Here is a 22,283-nt window from a genome sequence, read left to right on the forward strand (position 1 = left end):
TGCACTGGGACAGGCAGTATTAACAAGTGTGGTCAGTCTGAAAGGCCTGTCCACAAAGGTGGGGGGTAGGTTTAAAAAAAAACCGGTGAAGGATCATTCATGGATCTCTCCACCCAATGCTTCATCCCACCAATCCTTTATTTCACAATCCGAAGCTTGGGATGCCCAGACAGCATGGCTAATTGTCTGCTTATTAAAAGAAAAAAGCAAATTTGCTTACTGTAAACTGTGTTTTCTGCAGATAGGATGAATTAGCCATGCGTACCCACCTCCTCCCTGGACATTCCTTTTCTTCCCTTCCAGACCACGGTGCTGGATATTGACAGAGGAGACTGACGTGCTTCGTGCAGGAAGTGCCACACAGGTGCAGCAGAGCAAAGTTCTTAAGTCTTTACGTCCATATAGCACCGTCAAATGATGTCACCCAGACAGCATAGCTAATTCGTCCTGCCATCTACAGAAAACACTGTATATGGTAAGCAAACTTGCTTTTTCATTTGGTTTGGTTTTGCATCTTTGAACACAAATTTCCATATTGTCCATACAAGTGGATTATGCCCTCCTGCCAGCAGATGGAGACAAAATGTCAAAGCTGAATTCACGTCTTCTATAAACACCTGATGCTGCCTTCAGCTCTTCAGTATTTTTTGGTCTCTGCAGATGAGGCAGACCTGTGGACTAATGATGTTGTAGTGACAAATAGACTGCTACCGGGAAGACTTCAGGCCCAAGTTCCTGAAGAAATATAGGTCAATTCTGGGAAGGCTTTAAGCCTAGGTTCCTAGTGATCAAGTCTTGTGGATGCTCTGCACAACAGTACTGTTGGACTGACTTGTCATGCCCCTTTCCCAAGGGAGAAGGACAAGTGAGGTGTTTACATTTGCGAATGACACAGAATTTATGCAGAGTAGTTAAATCTCAAGCGAATTGTGATAAATTGCAGGAGGACCTTGTGAGACTGAAGACTAGGCATCTAAATGGCAGGCGAAATTTAATGTGGACAAGTGCAAGGTGATGCATATAGGGAAAAATAACCTTTGCTGTGGTTACATGTTAGGTTCCACATTAGGGGTTACCACCCAGGAAAGATCTAGGCATCCTAGTGGATAACTCATTGAAATTGTCGGCTTAGTGTGCTTGTGGCAGCCAAAAAAAAGCAACAATGTTAGGAATTACTAGGAAGAGAATAAAATGGTGTATGTCATAATGCCTCTATCGTTCTATGGTGAAGATTGCACATTGAATATGTGCAGTTCTGGTCACTGCATCTCAAAAAAAGATATAGTTGCACTGGAGAAAGTACAAAGAAGGGTGACCAAAATGATAAAGGGGATGGAATGGCTGTCCTATGAGGAAAGGCTAAAGAGATTATGGCTGTTCAGTTTGGAGAAGATGGCTGAGAGGGAATATGATGGAGGTCTACAAAATCATGAAAGGACTTGAACGGGTAAATGTGAATCTGTTATTTACTCTTTCGAATAATAGAAGGGCTAGGGGGCACTCCATGAAATTTGCAAGTAGCTCCTTCAAAACAAATCAGGAAAATCTTTTTCACTCAATGTATAATTAAGCTCTGGAATTCATTGCTAGAGGATGTGGTTATGGTAGTTAACCAAACTTTTTTTAAACCCAGCTACGCTAAGTGTCTAGAGCAGAAGTCCATAAAGTATTAATCGGGATTAATAGCTTGGGATCTATCCATTTAATGTTTGGGTACTTGTGACTTGGTTGGCCACTGTTGGACACAGGATACTGGGCTTGATGGATCCTTGGTCTGACCCAGTATGGTATATCTTATGTTCTCATAAATGAACTCGGGGTCTAAGTTTGGCACCAATGGGTCAAGCATTTGGTCCCCAGTGGCTTTATTCCCTTGCTAGGTTCAGCAGCAGGAGTTGCTGACCAGGCTTTTAGGGCAACAGTCTTTGGTCTGAGTTCCCTGGTAGAGCAGGAGCCTGAAAAAAAAAAAGGGGGTGGGGTGAGGCTTGTAGGACAGCTCTTTCCCTAAATTGTTCTGGTCTTCTATGATGCTGGGCCAGATTTGAACTGTCAAAGATGATCAACCTCCAATGGTTCAGCACTTCAGCTAGTACAATCTGCCTGGATTGTGAGCAAGCAGGTGTCTGAGGATAGCATGCAGTCTGGCAGTTCAAGCTCTGACCCCCTATGGGGGAAGGCAGCACTATGATGCCTGCTCAGTTTGCTGTCTCTGCAAGCATATTTTGTCCTCACTTATGCAGCTAAGGACTATTTGCTACCAGTTTAACTCTTTGAACCTTCAAGTAAACTGCACAAGTTCTGAAATTGTCACAGCTGTAATGATTCTATGATAGTTTATTGAGGCAAACTACAACTGTGATAGAACAGACTACGAATAAGTAAGGCTTTTTTAAGTAGTTTACTTGAGGGCCTTTTTAAATTGAAAATCTCTCAAAAAAAGTGTCCCAGGCTGCTTTGGGTCAAAAAAAAAAAAAAAAAAAAAAAAAAAAAGCAGCACTGAGAAATGGCAGAACAGCCAATGTCCACACAGGACATTGGCTGTTCTGCAATTGTACAAAACAATTTAAACATTAGCTGTAATGACCTATTAGAACAAAATGTTTTTAAATCCTACTGAAAATCTAGGCTAAACAATATAGCAGGACACAGGCTGGTAGTGCTACAAGAGAGACATCAGTCATTGTGAAGTTAGAGCAGGTAGGGTGCAAAACTAGTGACTATTACTGCTGCTTCAAACAAAAAAAAAAAATGTAAATAAGGCAAGCAGGCCAGATTCTTTACCCCGGTCTTGTTTTCCTAGTGTCAAAGGGAAAAGTGCCATGTGGAGATGGCAAACCTACCGTTAGGCACAGTGGATTTTGCACAGATCCAGTTTGCATTTTGGAGCTCACCTTTTCTGCTAGTGGAGCGATTTGAGGGAACAGTCTGTGGAATGGGCTCTCTTTCTCTCTATACAAAAGAAGTTGCCCTGAGCAGCTGGTAAGACCAAAATTAAGCTTGTACTACTAAAAAGGACTACTGCCTGTTTTGAAGGAAAAAAATAATTGCTAGGGTGGTTCTGCTTGGCAGTAATTTTTGGGTTCCTCCTTGAACACTTCCCAGCTGCTATTCATATTCCCACATGGAAGAATCTCCTTGGTATGGGACACTGGATTCAGACAAGTGGGAGTGGCCGTTATCATTTAAGACCATAGCAGAGGGAGGAAAGCAAACTGTTCAGGGATGCCCATGTTAGAGTGAGGCTTTGCTTAAACAAGTCCTCTCCCTAGGCTATTATGTATGACTTTGTGATGCCAATCCTATTATGTTGGGTCCGGCATCCTTTCCTGTGAGAAACAATGTACCGAGGAAGAGGTCTCAAACCTTCCTACACAGGGGCCCAGACAAATTCACAACTGGTGAGTCTCGCAGAGTAAAGATAAGTAATTCTGGAAGCCCCTTAGCGTATTCCTTCCTCCTCCCCCCCCCCCCCCCTCCCCCAAATGTAGCCTGGTCAGTGCTAGTTCAAGACTGGGCCACAAAATTCATGGCTATGACTCTTTAACTCCTCTACCGGGGATGATGTTCATTGCAGTCTTAGGCCTATTGTACAATTATTTTCTCTTAAAAAAAAAAAAAAAAAAAAAAAGTCTTGTGGAGTGGTCCTGGAAAGTTAGGGACCAAAGTTTAGAGGCCAGCTAAAGGTGCTTATCCAAAGCCGCTCCTCCTCATCTCCCAACCAAGACTAGTCCTGGTTAAGGGGCTGTTTCAGAGACTCAGGCAGCTCTCTCTCTCTGGTACATTGGATTCGACTGGGGTATTGCTGCCGCCTTATAGACTGGTGTGCTCCTTCATGGCAACCCTTGGTATCTTCTGCACTGGGTAGCAAAACACCACTGAGGGGGGCCACTTCCCTGTTCCCTCAGTATAGGCCTCCAGGACAATGGTATTCGACTGGTTTGGTCAGTTACAGGTTTTGGGGCTCTCTCTTCCTTGTGTAGAGATTAGGGGCACAGTATTAGTTCAGATCTCCTAGAAGAGGCAATGAATTATCCTATTCTTATGATCCCCGTGGAGAAGGGCAGACCTTTTCTCAAATGGTTCCCTACATAGATATACAGGGACATTCCTGCTTATTCCCTCCAAGGGTTCTAAATGGATGTTTCTCAAACACTTTTTTATTCTGGATCCCTCACTGCCAGCTATGAGGCTCTCCCCTTGGGTTAACCAGGACTTCAGGTACTTTCTGGTCAAGGAGTAGTAAAGACCTCCCTATGCATGGAGGGAATCTTGTTCCTTCTTCAGTCAGACATCTGACTATTCAGAGCTGATGTGAAGCAGGAAAGCCCAGAATTGGGCAGGGGCAGAAACCCTATGCTGAATGAGGAGTATCTTGAATAGCTATTGGTTCTTCCCAGTCCCTAAAGAAAAAGCTTTGGAGGCCAGGGGCTTAAAGCCTCACTCTAATTCTCCTGTTCCACATCTGCCCTGTAGATATCAGCGATGGGGACCATACGAAAGTCTGCCACTGACACTGCCATGGCTCTGAGTGTGCCTTGATGTGGCCTGCAAGCGGAAGGCCCACCTGCTTGTAGCAGAAGGATATACAGTCTACCAACCAGTTGGAAAGTGTCTGCTTGCCCACCGCAACGCCAAGTCTGTTTTTGTCAAAGGAGACAGAGTTGCATGGACTGCCTGTGGGCTGCTGTGCGCTCTATTAAAAAGCAAGGGCACGCTTACAGTCCAGGCTGTGCAGTGCCCATTCACCCTGGTGGGAATGGGACTTTGAAAGGTGGGCAAAACAATGACAGACTCCCCCCTCCCCCCCATCTCAATTAGTCAATCACCTTAGGCAGGAACTTAGTGAGTGTGTAAAACCACCCTGTTGTGAAAAAATTTCGTATAGGGCAGATGCGTCACCAACGCCTGAAGCTCACCTCCTGCAAGTGGAGGCGACCGCAACCAGGAAAATGACTTTCCAGGTGAGGTGTTTAAGCTCACAGGAGTGCATAGGCTTGAAAGGGGGTTGCATGAGCCATGCAAGTACCAGGTTGAGGTCCCAGGACCCAAGAGGAGGATGCAGAGGGATCTTAGCTATAACAGGCCCCTCATGAAGTGGTCCACCAAGGTGCACAGAAATTGGTGCACCATTTATCCCCTGATCACACTCAGGTGGACTCTTGAGGTGGTCTGTAGCAGACTCCCAGAGAGAGACCACAAGTAGTTCAACAGTCACGGAGTGGGGCACTAGAAAGGGTCTAGGCCCTTTGCCTCACCCCAGATGGAGAACCTCCTCCACTTCAATCGACAAGTGAGGGCCAGTGACTGGAGGTTCGGGTGGTGCAATCTGTCCTGATCCTGCATGATCAAGTTGGGGGAGGTGCCCATACATATGTGCTCCTGTAGTGATAGATTGTGTAGGATTGGGAACCAGAACTGACGTGGCCATTATGGTGCCCCTGTCCTGCTGGAGTTTCACGAGAGTCTTCCCCACCAGTGGGAGTGGAGGATGTGTACAGGAGGCTCTTGCCCAAAAACCAGATGAAGGCATCTGAGGCTGGTTCCCCCGTCCTCCCTGTACAGGGAGCAGAAGTGGGCCACTTTATAATACCAGGGGGAGGCAAAGAGATCCACAGGTGGAAGAGCCTGTCTGCAACTGTTGGGTTGAGTGACCACTTGTGGGGGTGGAAAGCCCGACTGAGGTGGTCCGCCACTACATTCTCTGTCCCTGCCAGGTAAACCGCACATAAGAGCAAGTCCTTGGACAGGGCCCAGGCCCAAATCTGTACCACCTCTTGGCAAAGCAGGAAGGAGCCTGTCCCTCCCTGCTTGTTTATGTACCACATTGCAACTTGGTTTCGGTTTGGATCAAGACTACTTTGTGGGCCAGGCGATCCTGGAATGCCGAGAGAGCGAAGCAGATCACTTGCCGCTCCTGGAAGTTTAACATCTCACTTCCTGCTCTGACCACAAACCCTGCATGCTGAGACTGTCCACATCTGCTCCCCAGCCCAAGGTGGAGGCATTAGTGGTTAGCACCTCTTGGGGAGATGGTGTTTGGAAGGGAAGACCTTCTTCCAAGTGGGGCAGCCTCTCCCACCAAGAGAGGGAGGCTTGGAGTAGTGCTGAGAGGGCCTGGGTGGCTTGGAGCCACTGAGAGCGGAGTGTCCATGCGCAACGCACATGACTAGTCGGGCAAGCGGGGTGACATGCATCGAAGCCATGTGACCCAGCAAGCAGAGTAGCACCCTGGCAGAGACCTTCCAACTCTGGCAGACAGAGTGAATGTCGCCAGGGCCTGGGCACGGTACCGGGGAAAAAACGCTTTGGCGAGGGTCATATCCAGCAGAGCTCCAATAAATGCCAGTTGCTGGGACGGGCTGAAATGAGATTTGGCAAGATTACGAACCCCAGTGATTGCAGCACCTTGGCTGTAAGGCAGAGGGAGCATAGAGCACCCTCCTGTGTGGTGCCCCTGATGAGCCAGTCATCTAGGTAGGGGAACACCTGCACTCCACTGCGGTGCAGGTGTGCACCCACTACAGCCAGGCATTTTGTGAAGACCCTCTGGGCAGAGGCTAGTCCGAATGGTAGCACCCGGTACTGGAAGTGCATGTGGCCTACTAGGAAGCGGAGATACTTCCTGTGAGGTGGAAATATGGCTGTATGGGCATAAGCGTCCTTCAGATCAAGAGAGCAGAGCCAGTCTCCTTTGTGAAGGAGAGGGATCAGGGTGCCCAAGGAGACCATCTTGAAGCGTTCTTGGTGCAAGAACTTATTTAAGGCTCTGAGAGAGAGAATGGGCTGGAGGCCGCCTGTTTTCTTTGGTATCAGAAAATACCTAGAGTAGAAACCCCAACCCTGCTGAGAGCGGCGCACAGGTTCGACTGCACTGGTGTTTAACAAGGCCTCGAGTGTGGACTCGGACTGCCTGATGTACCAAGGGGTCCCACTTTAAAAGTGGCAGGGAGTCCGCCAGGATTGTTTTGAAGTTGTCTGTAATTGTGTTCCACGATGGCCAGAACCAAACAGTTGGTGGTAATGGGAACCCAGTGGTCTGCTAATAGACAATCTGCCCACGACCGGTGGGCAAGGATCTGCAGGCACCGGGAGTTGGCCTCCGCTCTCTCGCCACAAGTCAAAAGCCTGTAGCTGGGCTGGGTTGTGGCGTGGGCTGGGGCCTGGGGGTACGCTGCTGGCCCCTGGCTCTAGCACGCGATGCCCTGGTAACCAGAGGATAGTACCTTCTCTGGTGGTAGAAGGGCTTGTGAGGTCCTGGTTGTGGAGACCTGTGCCCAGAAGACTGTGGGTCTGAGGCATGGCCAAAAGCTGCTGTAAGGTTTCGTGGTGGTTCTTGAGCTGAGCTACTGCATCCCTGAGACAAATGGTGGTAGTAAAATCAGCACTAATGTACATACAAAATAGGGAAACTGATACCATAAGGGGATACTTTCAATGTGGAAGTTGCCCAATGTGCATAAATCCCATATAGAGACGGCATCCTGAATGCTGTTTCGCAAGTTGTTTCTGTATTGCTGATATACAATTACTGTTCACTGGATGATACTACACTACTACATTTTATTCATGACTTTGGAGTATTTGAGCCCGAGGCAGCAGCTGTTGAGCTGCGAAACTCGGCCTGAGTCGGGCATTTTTATGAATACGTGTCTGCTTCAATAAGTATTGAAAAAGATCAAGGCATCTATCCCTTTGTGTTTACCTGATGGCTACTATAGATCGCCTACCTCTTTGTTTTCTTGGACCATCCCTCATTGAACACGAGTACATTAAATACTGGCACTTTAAGTGCACCTATGGTGACACACTGCGTGAAAAATCATTCTTTTCAGGATCTTCTATGGATGGTGTTGGAATGAGTATCAGCTCCTCTTAGGGAAGAGAATTTTCAGCTATATTGAACAAACAAGCAATTTTGGATTTACATTTGACACAGTGGACCCTTATGGTTTAAATGAACAGTCTGTGAATCTTGTTGATTTAATTCAATTTAATGCATCATCAGTATCTTGGATTAAGGTGGCTAGAACCATAATCTGATTAATAGATGTCATGTCCGCTTCCTATCATCTTTAAGAACTTTGCGTGTGTTTTCAGTGCACCATGGAACTATTATGAGTAACGAAATTTATTCATGGAGGTGCTTTAAAATACAAAAAGCCTGGGATTTCACCCTGATGCAGATGGACTCAAAATACTGCATTGTGTCAGGATCATTATGAGAATTGGATATATGCAGCTAAGTTTATTACACTCTTTTATAGGCCCCATTGTTTAGCTTTAAATTTTAATGCAGTGCAAAATCACAGACCACTGTATCAAAAAGGATTATCTAACAAAATAGTCCAAGGATTTCTCATTATGTAAGGAGGAAAGAAGGCAAAACAATTACCATCATGGTTAAAAGGTTAGGTGAAAGCCTATTTTAGCCAAAAAAAATTCCTTCAAAAATTGGAAGAAGGATCCATCTGAAGAAAATAGGATAAAGCATAAGCATTGTCAAGTTAAGTGTAAAACATTTGATAAGACAGGTGAAGAGAGAATTTGAAATGAAGTTGGCCGAAGAGGCAAAAACTCATAATAAAAACTTTTAAAAATATATCCGAAGCAAGAACCCTGTGAGGGAATCAGTTGGACCATTAAATGACTGAGGGGTTAAAGAGGCTCTTAGGGAAGATAAGGTTAGTCTCCCAGGACAAGCAGGATGGCAGTCCTCACAGATGGGTGACCGCATCAGATGGAACCCTGTCATGGAACACTTTTGTCAAAGTTTCCAGCATGCCACTAACCCTATGGCCACACAGGGTCCCCCTTCAGTCTCGTTTGTAGCAAAAAAGTACAAGCGAAAATTAAAAAAAGTCACTGAACCCAACTCAGTGGGGTGGTGGGCGGGTTTTGTGAGGACTAACATCCTGCTGTCCTGGGAACACCTGTTACAGGTAAGCAACTCTGCTTTCTCCCAGGATGGGTGAATAGCAAGCTACAGGCTGCCTTAGAACATAGTGGGCCAACCAGCACCCAAAAATGTGCAACAGGCACAACAACCGGTGTGCTGTTGGCAACCAAGGGGCAGCCTGAAATTCACAGCGGGCCTAGGTAGGAAGAGTTGGGTTTTTACACTGGGAACACATTCGGTAGGACAGACTGGCCAAAGACACTGTCTTGTCGACCAGCCTTGTCTAGACAGTAACGGGATGCAAAGGTGTGGAGAGAGCGCCACGTCGCGGCCCTGCAGATGTCGGCAATAGTTGCCATAGCCCTGACTGAGTGTGCCTTCACTCATGCCTCAAGTGGAATGCCTGCTTGCTGGTAGCGGAGTGCTATGCAGTCTGCTAACCAGTTAGTCTGCCCACTGCAACTCCAAGTTTGTTTTTGTCAAAGGAAACCAAGTTGGGTGGACTGCGGTGTGGTCTAAGTAAAATGCAAGCGTGTGCAGAACCCGCTCACCCGGGTAAGTGTGAGGCCTTGGAAAGAAAGTGGGCAAGACTATGGACTGATTTAAGTGGAAGTCAGTTACCACTTTAGGTAGGAATTTAGGGTGAGTGTGCAGTACCACCCCAGTCATGGAGAAGCCTTGTGTAGGGTGAGTAGGTCACAAGGCCTGGAACTCACTGATTCTGGGAGCAGATGTAATCGCTCCTAGGAAATTGACTTTCCATTTGAGGTATCTAAGTTTGCAGGAGGACGCATGAGCTGTGCAAGTACTACGTTGAGGTCCCAAGCCACGACCGGTGGACGTAGTGGAGGCTTAAACTATAATAAGCCTCTCATGAAGTGACCCACAAGGGGTTGAGTCGATCGGGGCATCCCCTATTCCTTGATGGTAAGCAGAGATGGCACTCAGGTGTTCTTGGATGGAGGAAGTCTGGAGACCAAATTCCGAGAAGTGCCAGAGAGTCTAGGAGTTGCGGCATGGGGCAAGAAAAGGAATCAAAACCTTTCTGCTTGCACCACAAGGTGAATCCCTTCCATGTAGAAGGCTTTCGTGGAGCTACTAGGACATGCGAGACATTACTAGAAAGGTTGAGGGGCTGTAGTATCAACCTTTCAACATCCAGGTGGTCAGAGGGTCTGGAGGTTTAGGTGGCACAACTTGCTGTGATTCTGTGTAATGAGGTTGGGCGAATGGGTTCCTGGACAGAGAGGTTGCGAAGAATGGGAAACCAGACTTGGCAAGGCCAATAAGGGGATATGAGCCTCTATCCTGGTGTAGTTTTACGAGAGTCTTGCTTATCAGCGGAATTGGAGGGTACGTGTATAGGAGACCTGTAGTCCAGGGGTGGGCGAAGGCATCCATGGCTGATGCTCTCTGCTCCCTGTGTAGGGAGCAGAAGCGTTCCACTTTGCAGTTTTGCTTGGATGCAAAGAGGTCTATGTCCGGCTGACCTGAACGGTGGAAGATCCTGCTTGCAACAGCGGGATCTAGAGACCACTCGTGGGGCTGGCATGTCTGGCTGAGGTGGTCCACGACTACATTCTATGTGCCCGCCAGATACGTGGCTCGCAGTAGTATGGAATGAGACACCTCCTGCATCAGCCGTGGATGTCTTTGCCCACCCCTGGACTGGTTTTTTAATCTGTTATCTTGCCTCTTATCTTTGTTAAAGATTTTGTGTAAGTTGAACACCACTTAACTGTTAGACAATAACAAAATACATATATGACCTGATAGCTGTCAGAATATTTGTTTAATTTTGCTGCAATACGTGAAGTAAACAAATGAAAAATAGATTCTGATGATCTCAATATAACCATTGGATTGGCAACCTGGACATTTGTCATTCCATTGCATAAACACACATTTTTGAGGCATTTAGTGGCACATGTGCTCAAGTTGCCTTACTAGCAGGCCTGATGCTTTGAAACTCTTTACCTTTCTGACCCTTCAACAAGAGTCAGATTTATCTGTCTTTTTAGAAAACGTCTAAGCTTTTTTCTTTTCTCCAACAGGCTCATAGGTAGTCCATAAACCTCTTTATTTTATTTATTTTTGTTTTCTGTGTTTTGGGTATATCAAATATTTTGTTAAGTATAATTGTTAGCCACTAAGAGCAAGCATTTTTCATACTAGCAGGTTAGAAGCATTCTAAATAAGGTTCATTCTTCAATAACTAATCTTTGAAGCATGCCCAGCTACTGTATACTAGGTGTAGGAAATTTTTATATTACTGTTTTCCATGTGGATGCTATGAGTTCTGTTATAGTTTTTAAAAAAAAATGCTCTGCTCTCTTGTTTCAGATGACTACTCCTGTCACACTGAATGTGGGTGGACACTTATATACAACATCCCTCTCCACTTTGACACGCTATCCCGATTCAATGTTAGGGGCCATGTTCAGGGGTGACTTTCCTACGGCCAGGGACTCTCAGGGCAACTACTTTATAGATCGAGATGGACCACTTTTCCGCTATGTTCTAAACTTTTTAAGAACATCTGAATTGACTTTGCCTGTTGATTTTAAGGAATATGATCTGCTTCGTAAAGAAGCAGATTTTTATCAAATTGAACCTTTGATCCAGTGTCTCAATGACCCTAAGCCTTTGTATCCCATGGACACTTTTGAAGAAGTAGTAGAGCTGTCTAGTACAAGGAAGCTATCAAAATACTCTAACCCGGTAGCGGTGATCATAACGCAGCTCACCATCACTACCAAGGTGCATGCATTGCTGGAGGGCATTGCAAACTATTTCACTAAATGGAATAAGCATATGATGGACACCAGGGACTGTCAGGTTTCCTTTACATTTGGGCCATGTGATTATCACCAAGAAGTCTCTCTGCGAGTTCATCTGATGGAATACATCACAAAGCAAGGGTTTACAATTAGGAATACCAGAGTACATCACATGAGTGAGAGAGCCAATGAGAACACAGTAGAACATAACTGGACTTTCTGCAGACTGGCACGGAAGACAGAGGATTGAAGCCTGTGATATTGGCATTGGAAAGGTCTCATGCAACAATGTGGATGTATGTTTTCAAGGGGGGGGGGTGTTAATATTTATTAGCTCCTCAACATGCACAACCTCATTCAGTCTTTTATCATGCTCCTATTTTGTTATGTAAAGTATGCATGTGCCTGTTTCAGTATGTCAGAAGTATTTTTCATAATTATGATAATCTTAACTTTTCAACTTGTATAGAAAAGTTATTACTTGTGTGTCACTTCCCAGCTGTTTAAAACACCTGGGAGTGAAGATAAAGGAAGATTTGGGGCTAAACATCTAGCATCATGTAATCTGACTTTTGAATATGAAATAATTATTGTGCTATTTAAAAAAAAAAATAAAAAAAAAATTCCATTTAAAAGCACTTCTCCATTAAGACTTGTTTACAGTTCTGACAACTTTCTATGCATAAGTTAAGCAACTAAATCTATCTTTAGTCATAGAAGTTATATCAGTATTTATAATCTAGTTTTGAACATATCCCTTGACTAACTTTTTTTATGCATGATTAGAAATATTAATCATTGTAGTGCCTGTTAGCACGATCCTAATAAAACTATGGAGAGTTTGTATTTGCTGTCTGCCTCTAATTCTACCAATATGTAAACAATGTTTTGCATTATGTTTCTTTTTGTGTGCTTTCCTATCAAGGGTGCATTATGAATGACCTTCACCATTTCTTTACCCCATCACCATCTATGCAAAGGCCTGACATTGTTGTGACCTCTGGCAGAGAGATGGATTAGGATCTAGCAGTTGTCTCATATTGCTCTTCATCCTGGCAGTAGCTGTTGCCTTAAAGCAGTTTCATTGTATATTTTTTTCCAGGGCTGAAATATAAAATCTTATAACACACCTGGGTTACTTATTTCTTTTAATAACCAAGTAAAGGACAATCTTTAAATCATCAAGAATAAAGGCACTTATGCACATTTCATAAAATCTTGTTCTTACATTCCCCCTTTGTAAACATTTCATTGTAGGTGACCAGAACATTAAGTATGCTGAAAATTCCCCCCACCCCCCGGGGGATTAATGTTCTATATAGAGTATCTGCAAGAGAGAAAAATGGCATTCAAGTACAAAGAGCTCCTCCTCTTAAGTGCAGGGCTGGTCTCAAACTGCTGATGGCACTTAGCCTATAAACAAAAGCCAAAATATGAAAAAGAACTAGGTTCTTGGCACAGGCTAATCAAGAGCATGAGAATATAATGCTTTAGCACTTATAGCAGTATAGGCTAGTAATATAGAACTATAACACAATGTCAAGTAAAAAGAATCATCTTTTAGCAGACTTGTGTTAATGGTAGATATATAGAAATTTCAACTATTTAGAACAGTCAATTTCACGCTAGCAAATTATGTTAACAGTTCAGTGATTTTTGTAAAAGGACTGAGATAGAGGGAGCTATTTGAGTCACAGTTCCTCAACAAAAGCTAGTGTGAACTCTTAATTCTTGTTGTATTATGTTATAGTAGTAATTATTTTTTGTTAATAAGCAGGGCTGAATTAGCTATGATGGGAGGGTGACAATCAGGTAGCACCTCTCAGCTAGTACAGCTTTTACTCTACTTAGCATCTGTAGAAATTCCCATGCAGATGTTGCCACGTGAACACTGTGTTTGTTCAAGCACAAGCAGGGATGTATACCTATAACTTATTTTTTCCCCAGAAAAAAGAAAATCAGTACTTTTATCTTTGAAAGCTGATGTGCTTCAACAGCCCCTAAACAGCATTTTTCAGTGCTACTTAAAAATTACCAACTTAATTTTTTTTTCTCACATGTCTAGGAGGAAAAAAAAAAAATGCAGTTAGTGGATTCAAAGACTGTTTGATTATGAACATTCTCCTGTCATGAACAATGTGCACAAACTCTACTACTAGCTTGGAATGCACCATGACTAAGCCAGTTTTTGCAACTGTGGATGGATGTCCCTGCACACTCAATGGAAGAGCCTGGAAAATAGAGGAACTGTCTTAGAAGCTATCAACCTAATAAACGAAGGTTGACCGACGTGCCGCAAATGCGCAGTAGAGAGCAGCTCTACCGCGCATGCGAGCACGTCGGTCACAGTGTGCCTCTTAAAAATAAAAATGGCGCTGTAGGAGCGGCGGTGGCACCGGCCCGAAGACCCGGAGCGGCGGCCCGAAGCGGCGGCCCGAAGAGCGGCGGCACCGGCCCGAAGACCCGGGCAGGAGCGGCGGCCCGAAGACCCGGAGCGGCGGCGGCATGCGCGCGAGGGAGGGACAGACGGACGGAAGGAAGTCTGTCTCTCCCTCGCGCGCATGCCGCTGCCGCTCTGGGTCTTCGGCGGAGATCGACTGAGGGGAGGAGGGAGAGAGGAATGACTGAGGGGAGGGAGGAGTGACTGAGGGGAGGGAGGGGGAGGGAGGAGTGACTGGGGGGAGGGAGGAGTGACTGAGGGGAGTGACTGGGGGAGGGGGAGATAGGAGTGACTGGGGGAGGGAGGAGGGGGGAGTGACTGAGGTGGGAGAGAGTGGGGGAGGTGGGAGGGAGAATGAGGGGGAAGGAAATGATCCAAAAAAAATGTTAATGTAGCCCGTTTTAACGGGCTTAACGGCTTGTCTAACAATAAAATACAGTAGGGCAAAAAATCTGATCTTTGTGTCAAAATCTTTATTTGTAGTCTCACAGATGTCTCACAGGATATTTCAAACTTATGAGTTAACACAATCACCTGACACGGACCGTGTTTCGTATAACTACGTTAGGAGGGACCAAGGATCTAAATTTTAAAACAATGGTTTAATGAAGGAACAAGATACGGCATCAAACATAAATAATGAGTACACAAAAAAAACAGACTAGCTTACCTCAACTTTGTGGAGGTTCAACTGTTAGAAATAGATTGACAAAAATTAAAGTACATAATGAATAAATCTATATACAATGTAATTGACTTAAGTATATAGCAAATTGTGAGTGTTGACTCCTCAAATATCAAGACTGCTAGATCACAAATCATAGGAAAATCTGTACTAGCCAGTAGTTACCTAGCATAAGATCTTACTGAAAATTTGAATATTTTATAGCAAGAGGCATCCAAGAACCAGAAATCAGTGTCTGTGTTTAAATGCTCAATCTTAAAGAAATAATCTCTGCCAAACAGTGGTCAGATAATGGCTGCCTATCAAAAAATGGGGAATGCCCCCAGCGATGTAATGTAAACCAAACAAACTGTCAAGCATAGTACAGCAAAACAGAGGCACTTGCAATAGATTTGTGAGCAAGGAGAGATAAAAGGCGTATCATAGGATACACTTAGAAAAATACAAATCAGTCTATATGGGAATTTAAACCCCTTGGTGATATAGTGTTTAGGTTGTGAATTTGTCATTCATGCCGTGTCAAAAAATGTGAAAAATTTCCTCCAGGGGAAGAGAGAGAACGTACCTAGATTATGAAGAAACGTAAGTCATGTATCACACACACATTGGGCTTCATGCCAGTGTTTAAGCATTGTGCAATCTCACGGTTTAAACACAGGCAGGAGCAATGTTCGTAAACATGTCTGTGAATGTTTTGTATAGTTTTCTCAACATAGAGAAACTGGCACATGCCTAGTTGCGTAATCAGCTGTAAAACTTAGCTGGTGGGTTTCTTAAGTGACGGGTGTATAAAAAGGAAGATGGTGAGTGACAGCGGATATGCTTTGCATCAGCCACATGGAGAGTGGCCTGAGGGCACAGAATTAGTAGGAGGAGTCAGTTCCTTTAGATCTGAAGAAATTAACAGATCGTGGAGATTATGTGCCTTTTGAAGTAAAAGCTCAAATGTTTTTGGAATATGGATTGAAGTTGTAGGCAAGACCAATAGTGACATTAAGAAACAAATGTCTACTAGATGATGAATGAGGAAGAACAAGTAATATCTTCATCAGCAGGGTAGATTTTGTGAAAAGAAGATCTTGATTAACATACAATGCAGGTTTGTAGGCACACTCTAGTTTTGCAGGGTAACCACAGTTATGTATTTTCAGTATCAGTCACTCTATTTCTAACAGTTGAACCTCCACAAAGTTGTGGTAAGCGACTGATTATTTTTTTGAACTTAGTAGTGGTGATTTTGATGCTGTATCTTTATTTCATTAAAAAAATAGTGTTTTAAATTTAGAACCTTAGTCCTGCCCAATGCAGTTGTATAAAATATGCAGCAGGGTAGGGGACTGTGTAACTCATTACCAGTTTGAAATATCCTGTAGATACATCTGTGAGACTACAAATAAAGATTTTATCAACAGAAGCTAAGGACATCTGAGATTTTTTGCTCTACCATATTTTGTTCTTGGATAGCTTGTGGTTGGAGCACTTACCTTACCTTATATAGTCTTTTTAAAAACTGCAGTTGGTCCTCCTGCAGTATAGCCTCATCCATCGTGCTGGAAAGTGAGTTGAGCAGAATCTCCTAAAAAGTATCACCCAGTCAGTGGGACAGGCTGAACCCTCTGCATCAAGAAAGCTTTATGTGTCAAAAAAAAAAAAAGATGTGCTCTTGGAACAGCCACTGCACAAAAAGCAAAGGCTCTAGTGCATTGGTGGCAGTAACACACTCTGAGCCCTGGATCCTTCATCAAAACCCCTGCCAGGCAATCGCTTGCAGCAAAATCCAACCAGAGGATGTATACCCCTCTAAGGCAACAGAGAACCTCTCCTCAATCTTCTACTTCATTAGTGTCCTGGATTAATGTTCCTTCACCTCCAGACTCTGAAGAGGAATCAACAGGAATCCTCTCTGACCCACCCCTTCCACAGCCTCCAGAACCCCCATGTCAAGACTTTTTTTTTCTAGGCCAGATTTCTGGACAAGTTGGGGGGGAGGTGGGAGGGGTCAGTGTGTGCAACGGTAAAGATTCCCACACACAATTCTCCACATTTTGGACATTCTAGCAAAAACAGCAGCTATCCCCCCTCCATGACTTCATACCAGAATTACAAAGGTGTGGGAAAAATCCTATTTGCTTCAGTTGCACGGACATTAGACCTTCAAATATAGAGTACAAATATGCTAGGGATTTGGGAGAGTCAATTACCTCATCAAGCCACTGTTGAAGAATCAGCTCTTAAAAGAGCAAAGAAAATACTCCAGCGAGAGGATCCCCAATTATTGGATACTTCTAGAAAGAAAGTATTCCAAAGATGCATGCCAATTGCACTGATTTCTACCCACCCATTCTACATGGTTCAATACTTAGACTTCAGTTTCTGAAGAGATTTTTCTTCCCACTTGCTGAGGGCAGTCACATACTCTCAGCCACTCCTAGATGTTTGCGGGTATACACCATCTCAGTTGCTCCATTTACAAGATGTTCAACACCTCAGCACATACCTTGACAATATCCATCTGAGCACACTACATGACTTGATTGAAAACCAGTAGTCTCCTATAATGTCCATGCCAAGTTGGCAGCTGACCCATGCCAAAGAGATTACCTTTTGGGGCAAAAAGCTTAGAGAAACAGTTGCTCAAATAAAGGAGTAATATGTAGTGGTCTAGTCCCTGTCAGTGGGATCAGAACAACATCCTCCTGCAAAGTGATTTTACTACTCTTTTAAAAGAACATATTGACACATACCTCTTCTGGTATTTTCAAAGATACCAGATGCAACTGCTACTTCCACAACACCAGCAACAGTTTCCAGCATGCACTAGCCAGCACAAATACTGTCAGTCTAAACCAGCTCAGCCCATCTAGCCCTAGCCTAGATCTTGTTTCTGACTGCACTCCAAAAAACAGCAACAGTCCTCTCCAGTTGGGGGAGGCAGATGATCCAGCACTTCTTGGAGGAAAGGCTCAAGTTTGGCAAGTATTGCTAGGTTCTCAAGATTGAGGAAGCTGGATACTGCTGGCATTTCTCCGGGCTTCCACTGCTGCTGCAATGAGGCCATTGCTCAGCCTTTAATCTGGATCTGTTTTACTCAACACAGCTCCACCTGGAAGTGGAGTTGCTCCTCAAATGGGCGATAGAACCTATTCTGCAATATTGCCATGGTCCGGAGTTGTTCTGTTACTTCCTTATCCCCGAACAAGCACCTACTCCAGGAAAAATGCAAAATAAACTCTTCCTTTCTTTTCTGCCCTGCCCCCCTCAACTTTATTCAGCCCTTCATCCAGAGAGTGGATGTGTGTTCCAAATCTGAAGAATGCTTATGCTCATTACCATCTTTCCCACCCACTAGCATTACCTGTTTCATAGTGGACTCCTCCCACTATCTGTTCAGAGTGTTCCCCTTCGGTCTGTCAGCAGCACAGAGGGCATTCACCAGTGCCCAGCAGTAGTACTGGTACATCTCTGTCTAACTCAGAATCTTCACAGATCTGGACTGCTGGTAAATTCTCAGGAAGGCATGTTAACCTCCCTGAAAACATCAGTACAACTGCTTCAATCATTAGGATTCCGGATGAATTGTGATACATCTTCTCTCATTCCCTGTCACAAAAAGTTCACTGGAGCCTGGATGGACTCTCTCCAAGAGAGCTTACCTTCCACTAGCTCAAGTGAACACACTTAAATTGCTAATGTATAAACCGAACACAGATCAGTCATCTGCCAGAGACATGATGGTGATTCGTCATATGGTAGCAGCAATACACATGGTTCCATTCACCTGCCTTCATATACGATTCCTGCAGTGGGGTCTTTATTGCCAATGGGACCAACTTGCTCAACCTTTTTGACAACCAAAGTGCAGATTTCCAAAGAAATGAAACGGGAATTTCATAGTGGTGGCTGGACCATTTCATCCTTCAGGAAGGAGCTTCTTTTTGGCTAACTCTTCACCAAGTAATATTGGCAACAGCTACCTCCACAAAAGGTTACAGAGCTCACACAGGCCCTTTCTGAACTCAAGGGACTTGGTCATTCATAGAAAACCAATTCCATATCGACTTCCTAGAACTGAATGATCTTGTAAGCTCTGACAACCTGCACTGGCTTTCTTCAGGTAAAAAGCATTGCCATTCAAACATCCAGGTAGCTATGTTCTATGCAAACAAGGAGGCACAGGGTTACGGAGTCTTTGCCAAGAAGCTACAGGAATGAGCCTGCAGCTATCAAGCTGTCTTGTAAGACACCTAGATCTCGGTGCTCTCTAACTCATTTGGTAGACTACCTCAGCAGAGTATAATTAGTCACACAAATGGTCTCTATAGCAGTTGACAGCTGAGAAACTAGAGTTAGTGGGGGTTTCCAGCTATTGACCTATTTGCATTAGAGCAAAACAGAAAGCTGGAAAAAGGGTTTGTTTGTTTTTTTTTGCTACATTCTTCCCAGCAAACTCTGCTTCAGTCAGAATGCTTTTCTGTTTGATTGGAATGCAGATCTCATGTATGCTTTTCTACCGATTATTGGTAATGGCCAGAATGGTGCAAAAACTTCAAAGACCAGGCCTGGCTGATCCTCATAGCACCAGCAAGGCCCAGACTAGTCTAGTTCACAAATCTGGTACAGCTGTTCAGCAGTCCTCTGATTAGACCCATCTTTATTGACTGAAGAAGGAAGGCTGTTTTATCCAAACCTCTTCGTCCTCAACGGGACAGCTTGGATGTTGAGCGCTCAATCATCAAATTTCCTTTACTTAAAGGGTGAGGACATTGTACTGACGGCTAGAAAATCAACTAGAAGAGCTTATACTTTTAAATGGAAAAGACTCTCCACCTACTGTCATGACAATACTTTGGATCAATTTCCATGCAAACCCAAAGAGTTATTGAACAATTCTTTGTGCTTCAGCTCTTGCTATTTCATTTGTGGGTGCATCTCTAGTGCTATAGCAACTTACCATATCCAAACTGAGGCTAAGCCAATCTCTAATCCTATCTTAATATCCAAGTTCATGAAAGGTTTATGGCATATTAAACCTCCAGTTGTAAAAGCACCTGTAACAAGGTACCTAAACGTGGTTCTAGCACAATTCATGAATCCACTGTTTTTGAAGCATTGGCTTTGCTTAAGTTTCTACCTTTGGAAAGTTATATATACCTTGTAGCAGTCACATCAGCCAGAAGAGTGAGCAAACTGCAGCTCTTGGGTCATTGGCCTCTTTCTCTGCAATTCTTCCACAACAGGATAGTTCTTTGTACTCGCCCTAAGTTTCTACCAAAGTGGTAGCAGCTTTTCATATCAATCCATCCATCACGTTACCTACGTTCTTCTCAAGCCCATGTGCTCATAAAGATGAAAAAGTCCTTCATAGTTTTGGATGGTAAAAGGGCCCTGGCTTACTGTAAGGGAAGTACTGTGCCTCATTGTCAGAACTCATAGCTCTTTTTCCTCCTACAATCCTAAGCATAGCAGTGGCCAAAAGTACATTGTCCAACTGGCTATATACTGCTATGCTCCAGTACAGTGTTTCCCAACCCTCTCCTGGAGCCATACCTAGCCAGGCAGGTTTTCAGGATTTCTACAATGAATATGCATCAGAAATTTGCATATGCTGAGTCTCAAATATATGCAAATCTAGCTCAGGTATATTCATTATAGATATCCTGAGAACCTGAGTGGTTAGGTGTGCCTCTAGAAGAGGGTTGGGAAGCATTGCTCTAGCAGGCTTACTGATCAGAAACCATCAAAGCTCATCACACTAGTGCCATGGTTGCTTCAGTGGCTTATTTATGAGCAGCACTACAGAGATATCTGCAAAGCTGCAACATGATCGTTAATACATATCTTTGTGTCTCATTACTGTCTGGACAATCTCTCAAAGAGTGACAGTAAAGTCAGACAATCAGTTTTGGCTAACTTGTTCACCCAGTAGTGTATTGTCCACCGCTGGAAGTCAGTTTTGCTTACTCAGTAAATGCTTCACCCCTCATCTTGGATCTCCCCACATCATGGCTAATTGAGCTCTGCTTATCAACAAAAAAACCCAACAAGATTCCTTACTGTAAATAGTGTTTGCTTTAGAGAACAGGATGAATTAGCCATGTTAAACAGACACCCATTGTCCTAGAGACTAGATTACCTAGGCTAGGTTAGCTCTAAAACCAATTGAAGAGGTTCACAAGGCAACATTCACTAAATGAAGCAAAAGCTGTTAAGAGCTGAGAGAGATCTGTATGCTGCCACTGGATGACATTGCCCACACATAATGGCTAATTCATCCTATCTATGGCAAACAGTTTACAGTAAACAAACTTGCTTTTCAGTATTTGGTGAAAAACCATACTATATTTCTAAATTTCAAAGTTTCCATAGTTAGTCTCACTGAATAACAGAGAAATAGAAGTTCAGTCTGAGCCCCATTTGTAATAATATTACTATTCTCTTTTCTTTCCAAAGCTAGTTTGAAATGTTGCAGTACAGAAAAAAAATATTCTTGTTATAGTGCAGAGGTTTGAAACATGTGCCAGTGCCACTACTACATCCAAGCATTTAATTTACCATTTTGATGGCAGCTTATATATAAATTACAACAGTATGAATCTAATGGGAAATTTAATTAGGTGACTTTAGCATGGGATGATGAAGGGTTCCAATTAATGGCAGTTATGATTTGAAGGGTGGAGGGAATCTTAATATATATGTATTTTTTTAATTTAAGTAATGTGGCTACTAGAAACTGACTGGAGACCACCAACTTACATCAGAGTGGCTACCCTTAAGATAGTGAAGATCATTGCTGCTATTAACTTGAACTGAGTTTAAACAAGAGGACTTAAGGTAGACGTCTTACTATTCCTGTGCCATACAATAGCAGAATGTGTAATTATTTATCTAAATGTGGATCGGGAAGGAGGGGGAATTTTTAGACCACCCCCACTGGTGCAAAATCCCTGTGTACTTCCTACCCATGGTCTCTGCATTAATTTTTTAAAGGGGAGGTAGGGGAGGATTGAGACTGAATACTGCCATAGGTATGAAGTAGGAATGGGCACTTGTAGCTGCTTTTTGTGTGCTACAATTTTGCTTGAAAAGTACACACACAGTTTAAAATGCAATCTATGCATGCCCTTTTCCTCTCTGACCTAAAGAGCTCCTGGGAATGCTTCCACTCAGTCTCAATGCAGCTGAAAATGTTGTGGAGTGGAACACAGTGTGGCCAATTTTCAGACATACGTAAATCACTTTGAAAAGTTGCCCTGCCCGTCCGGGCATTCTTTTGGTATTTCATTCCTACAGGGTCCCCTCAAGTAACTTCAAAGCTTTGACACAGCACTGTTGAAAAGAGGTTTCATGTAGTTTTCATAGGCAGTGTTCACCTGTAAAAAGAAAAGCAACACACTTATTGTCACCTCTACCACCTTATCTATGTTGTGCAGTGTGTGTATATATCTAGTCATATATAGATATATATCTATATATTTTTTTTTT

At 43.7% G+C, this 22,283-nt stretch overlaps 2 protein-coding genes across 10 annotated transcripts in view; one reads left to right on the plus strand and one right to left on the minus strand.

Annotated features, from left to right (window-relative positions):
• The window catches only part of KCTD6 (potassium channel tetramerization domain containing 6), a 35,670-nt gene extending 23,105 nt beyond the window's left edge, over positions 1–12,565 (plus strand). For 6 of the 7 annotated variants that reach the window (XM_029600974.1, XM_029600978.1, XM_029600972.1 and 3 more), the window contains one exon: positions 11,240–12,565. In XM_029600974.1, the coding sequence (XP_029456834.1) occupies positions 11,240–11,926 (687 nt within the window). In that variant the 3' untranslated portion in view covers positions 11,927–12,565. Of the gene's footprint in view, positions 1–303; positions 476–11,239 lie in introns of all 7 variants that reach the window. The other variant, XM_029600976.1, reaches the window with a different exon arrangement.
• A 1,852-nt stretch (positions 12,566–14,417) lies between these two features.
• ACOX2 (acyl-CoA oxidase 2) overlaps positions 14,418–22,283 on the minus strand; it is a 120,583-nt gene continuing 112,717 nt past the window's right edge. For all 3 annotated transcript variants that reach the window (XM_029600981.1, XM_029600980.1, XM_029600979.1), the window contains one exon: positions 14,418–22,171. In XM_029600981.1, coding sequence (XP_029456841.1) covers positions 22,109–22,171 — 63 coding nt within the window. In that variant the 3' untranslated portion in view covers positions 14,418–22,108. The remainder of the gene's footprint in view (positions 22,172–22,283) is intronic.

This window comes from Rhinatrema bivittatum, chromosome 4, assembly GCF_901001135.1.
Source record: "Rhinatrema bivittatum chromosome 4, aRhiBiv1.1, whole genome shotgun sequence".
In the NCBI taxonomy this organism is placed as follows: Eukaryota; Metazoa; Chordata; class Amphibia; order Gymnophiona; family Rhinatrematidae; genus Rhinatrema; species Rhinatrema bivittatum.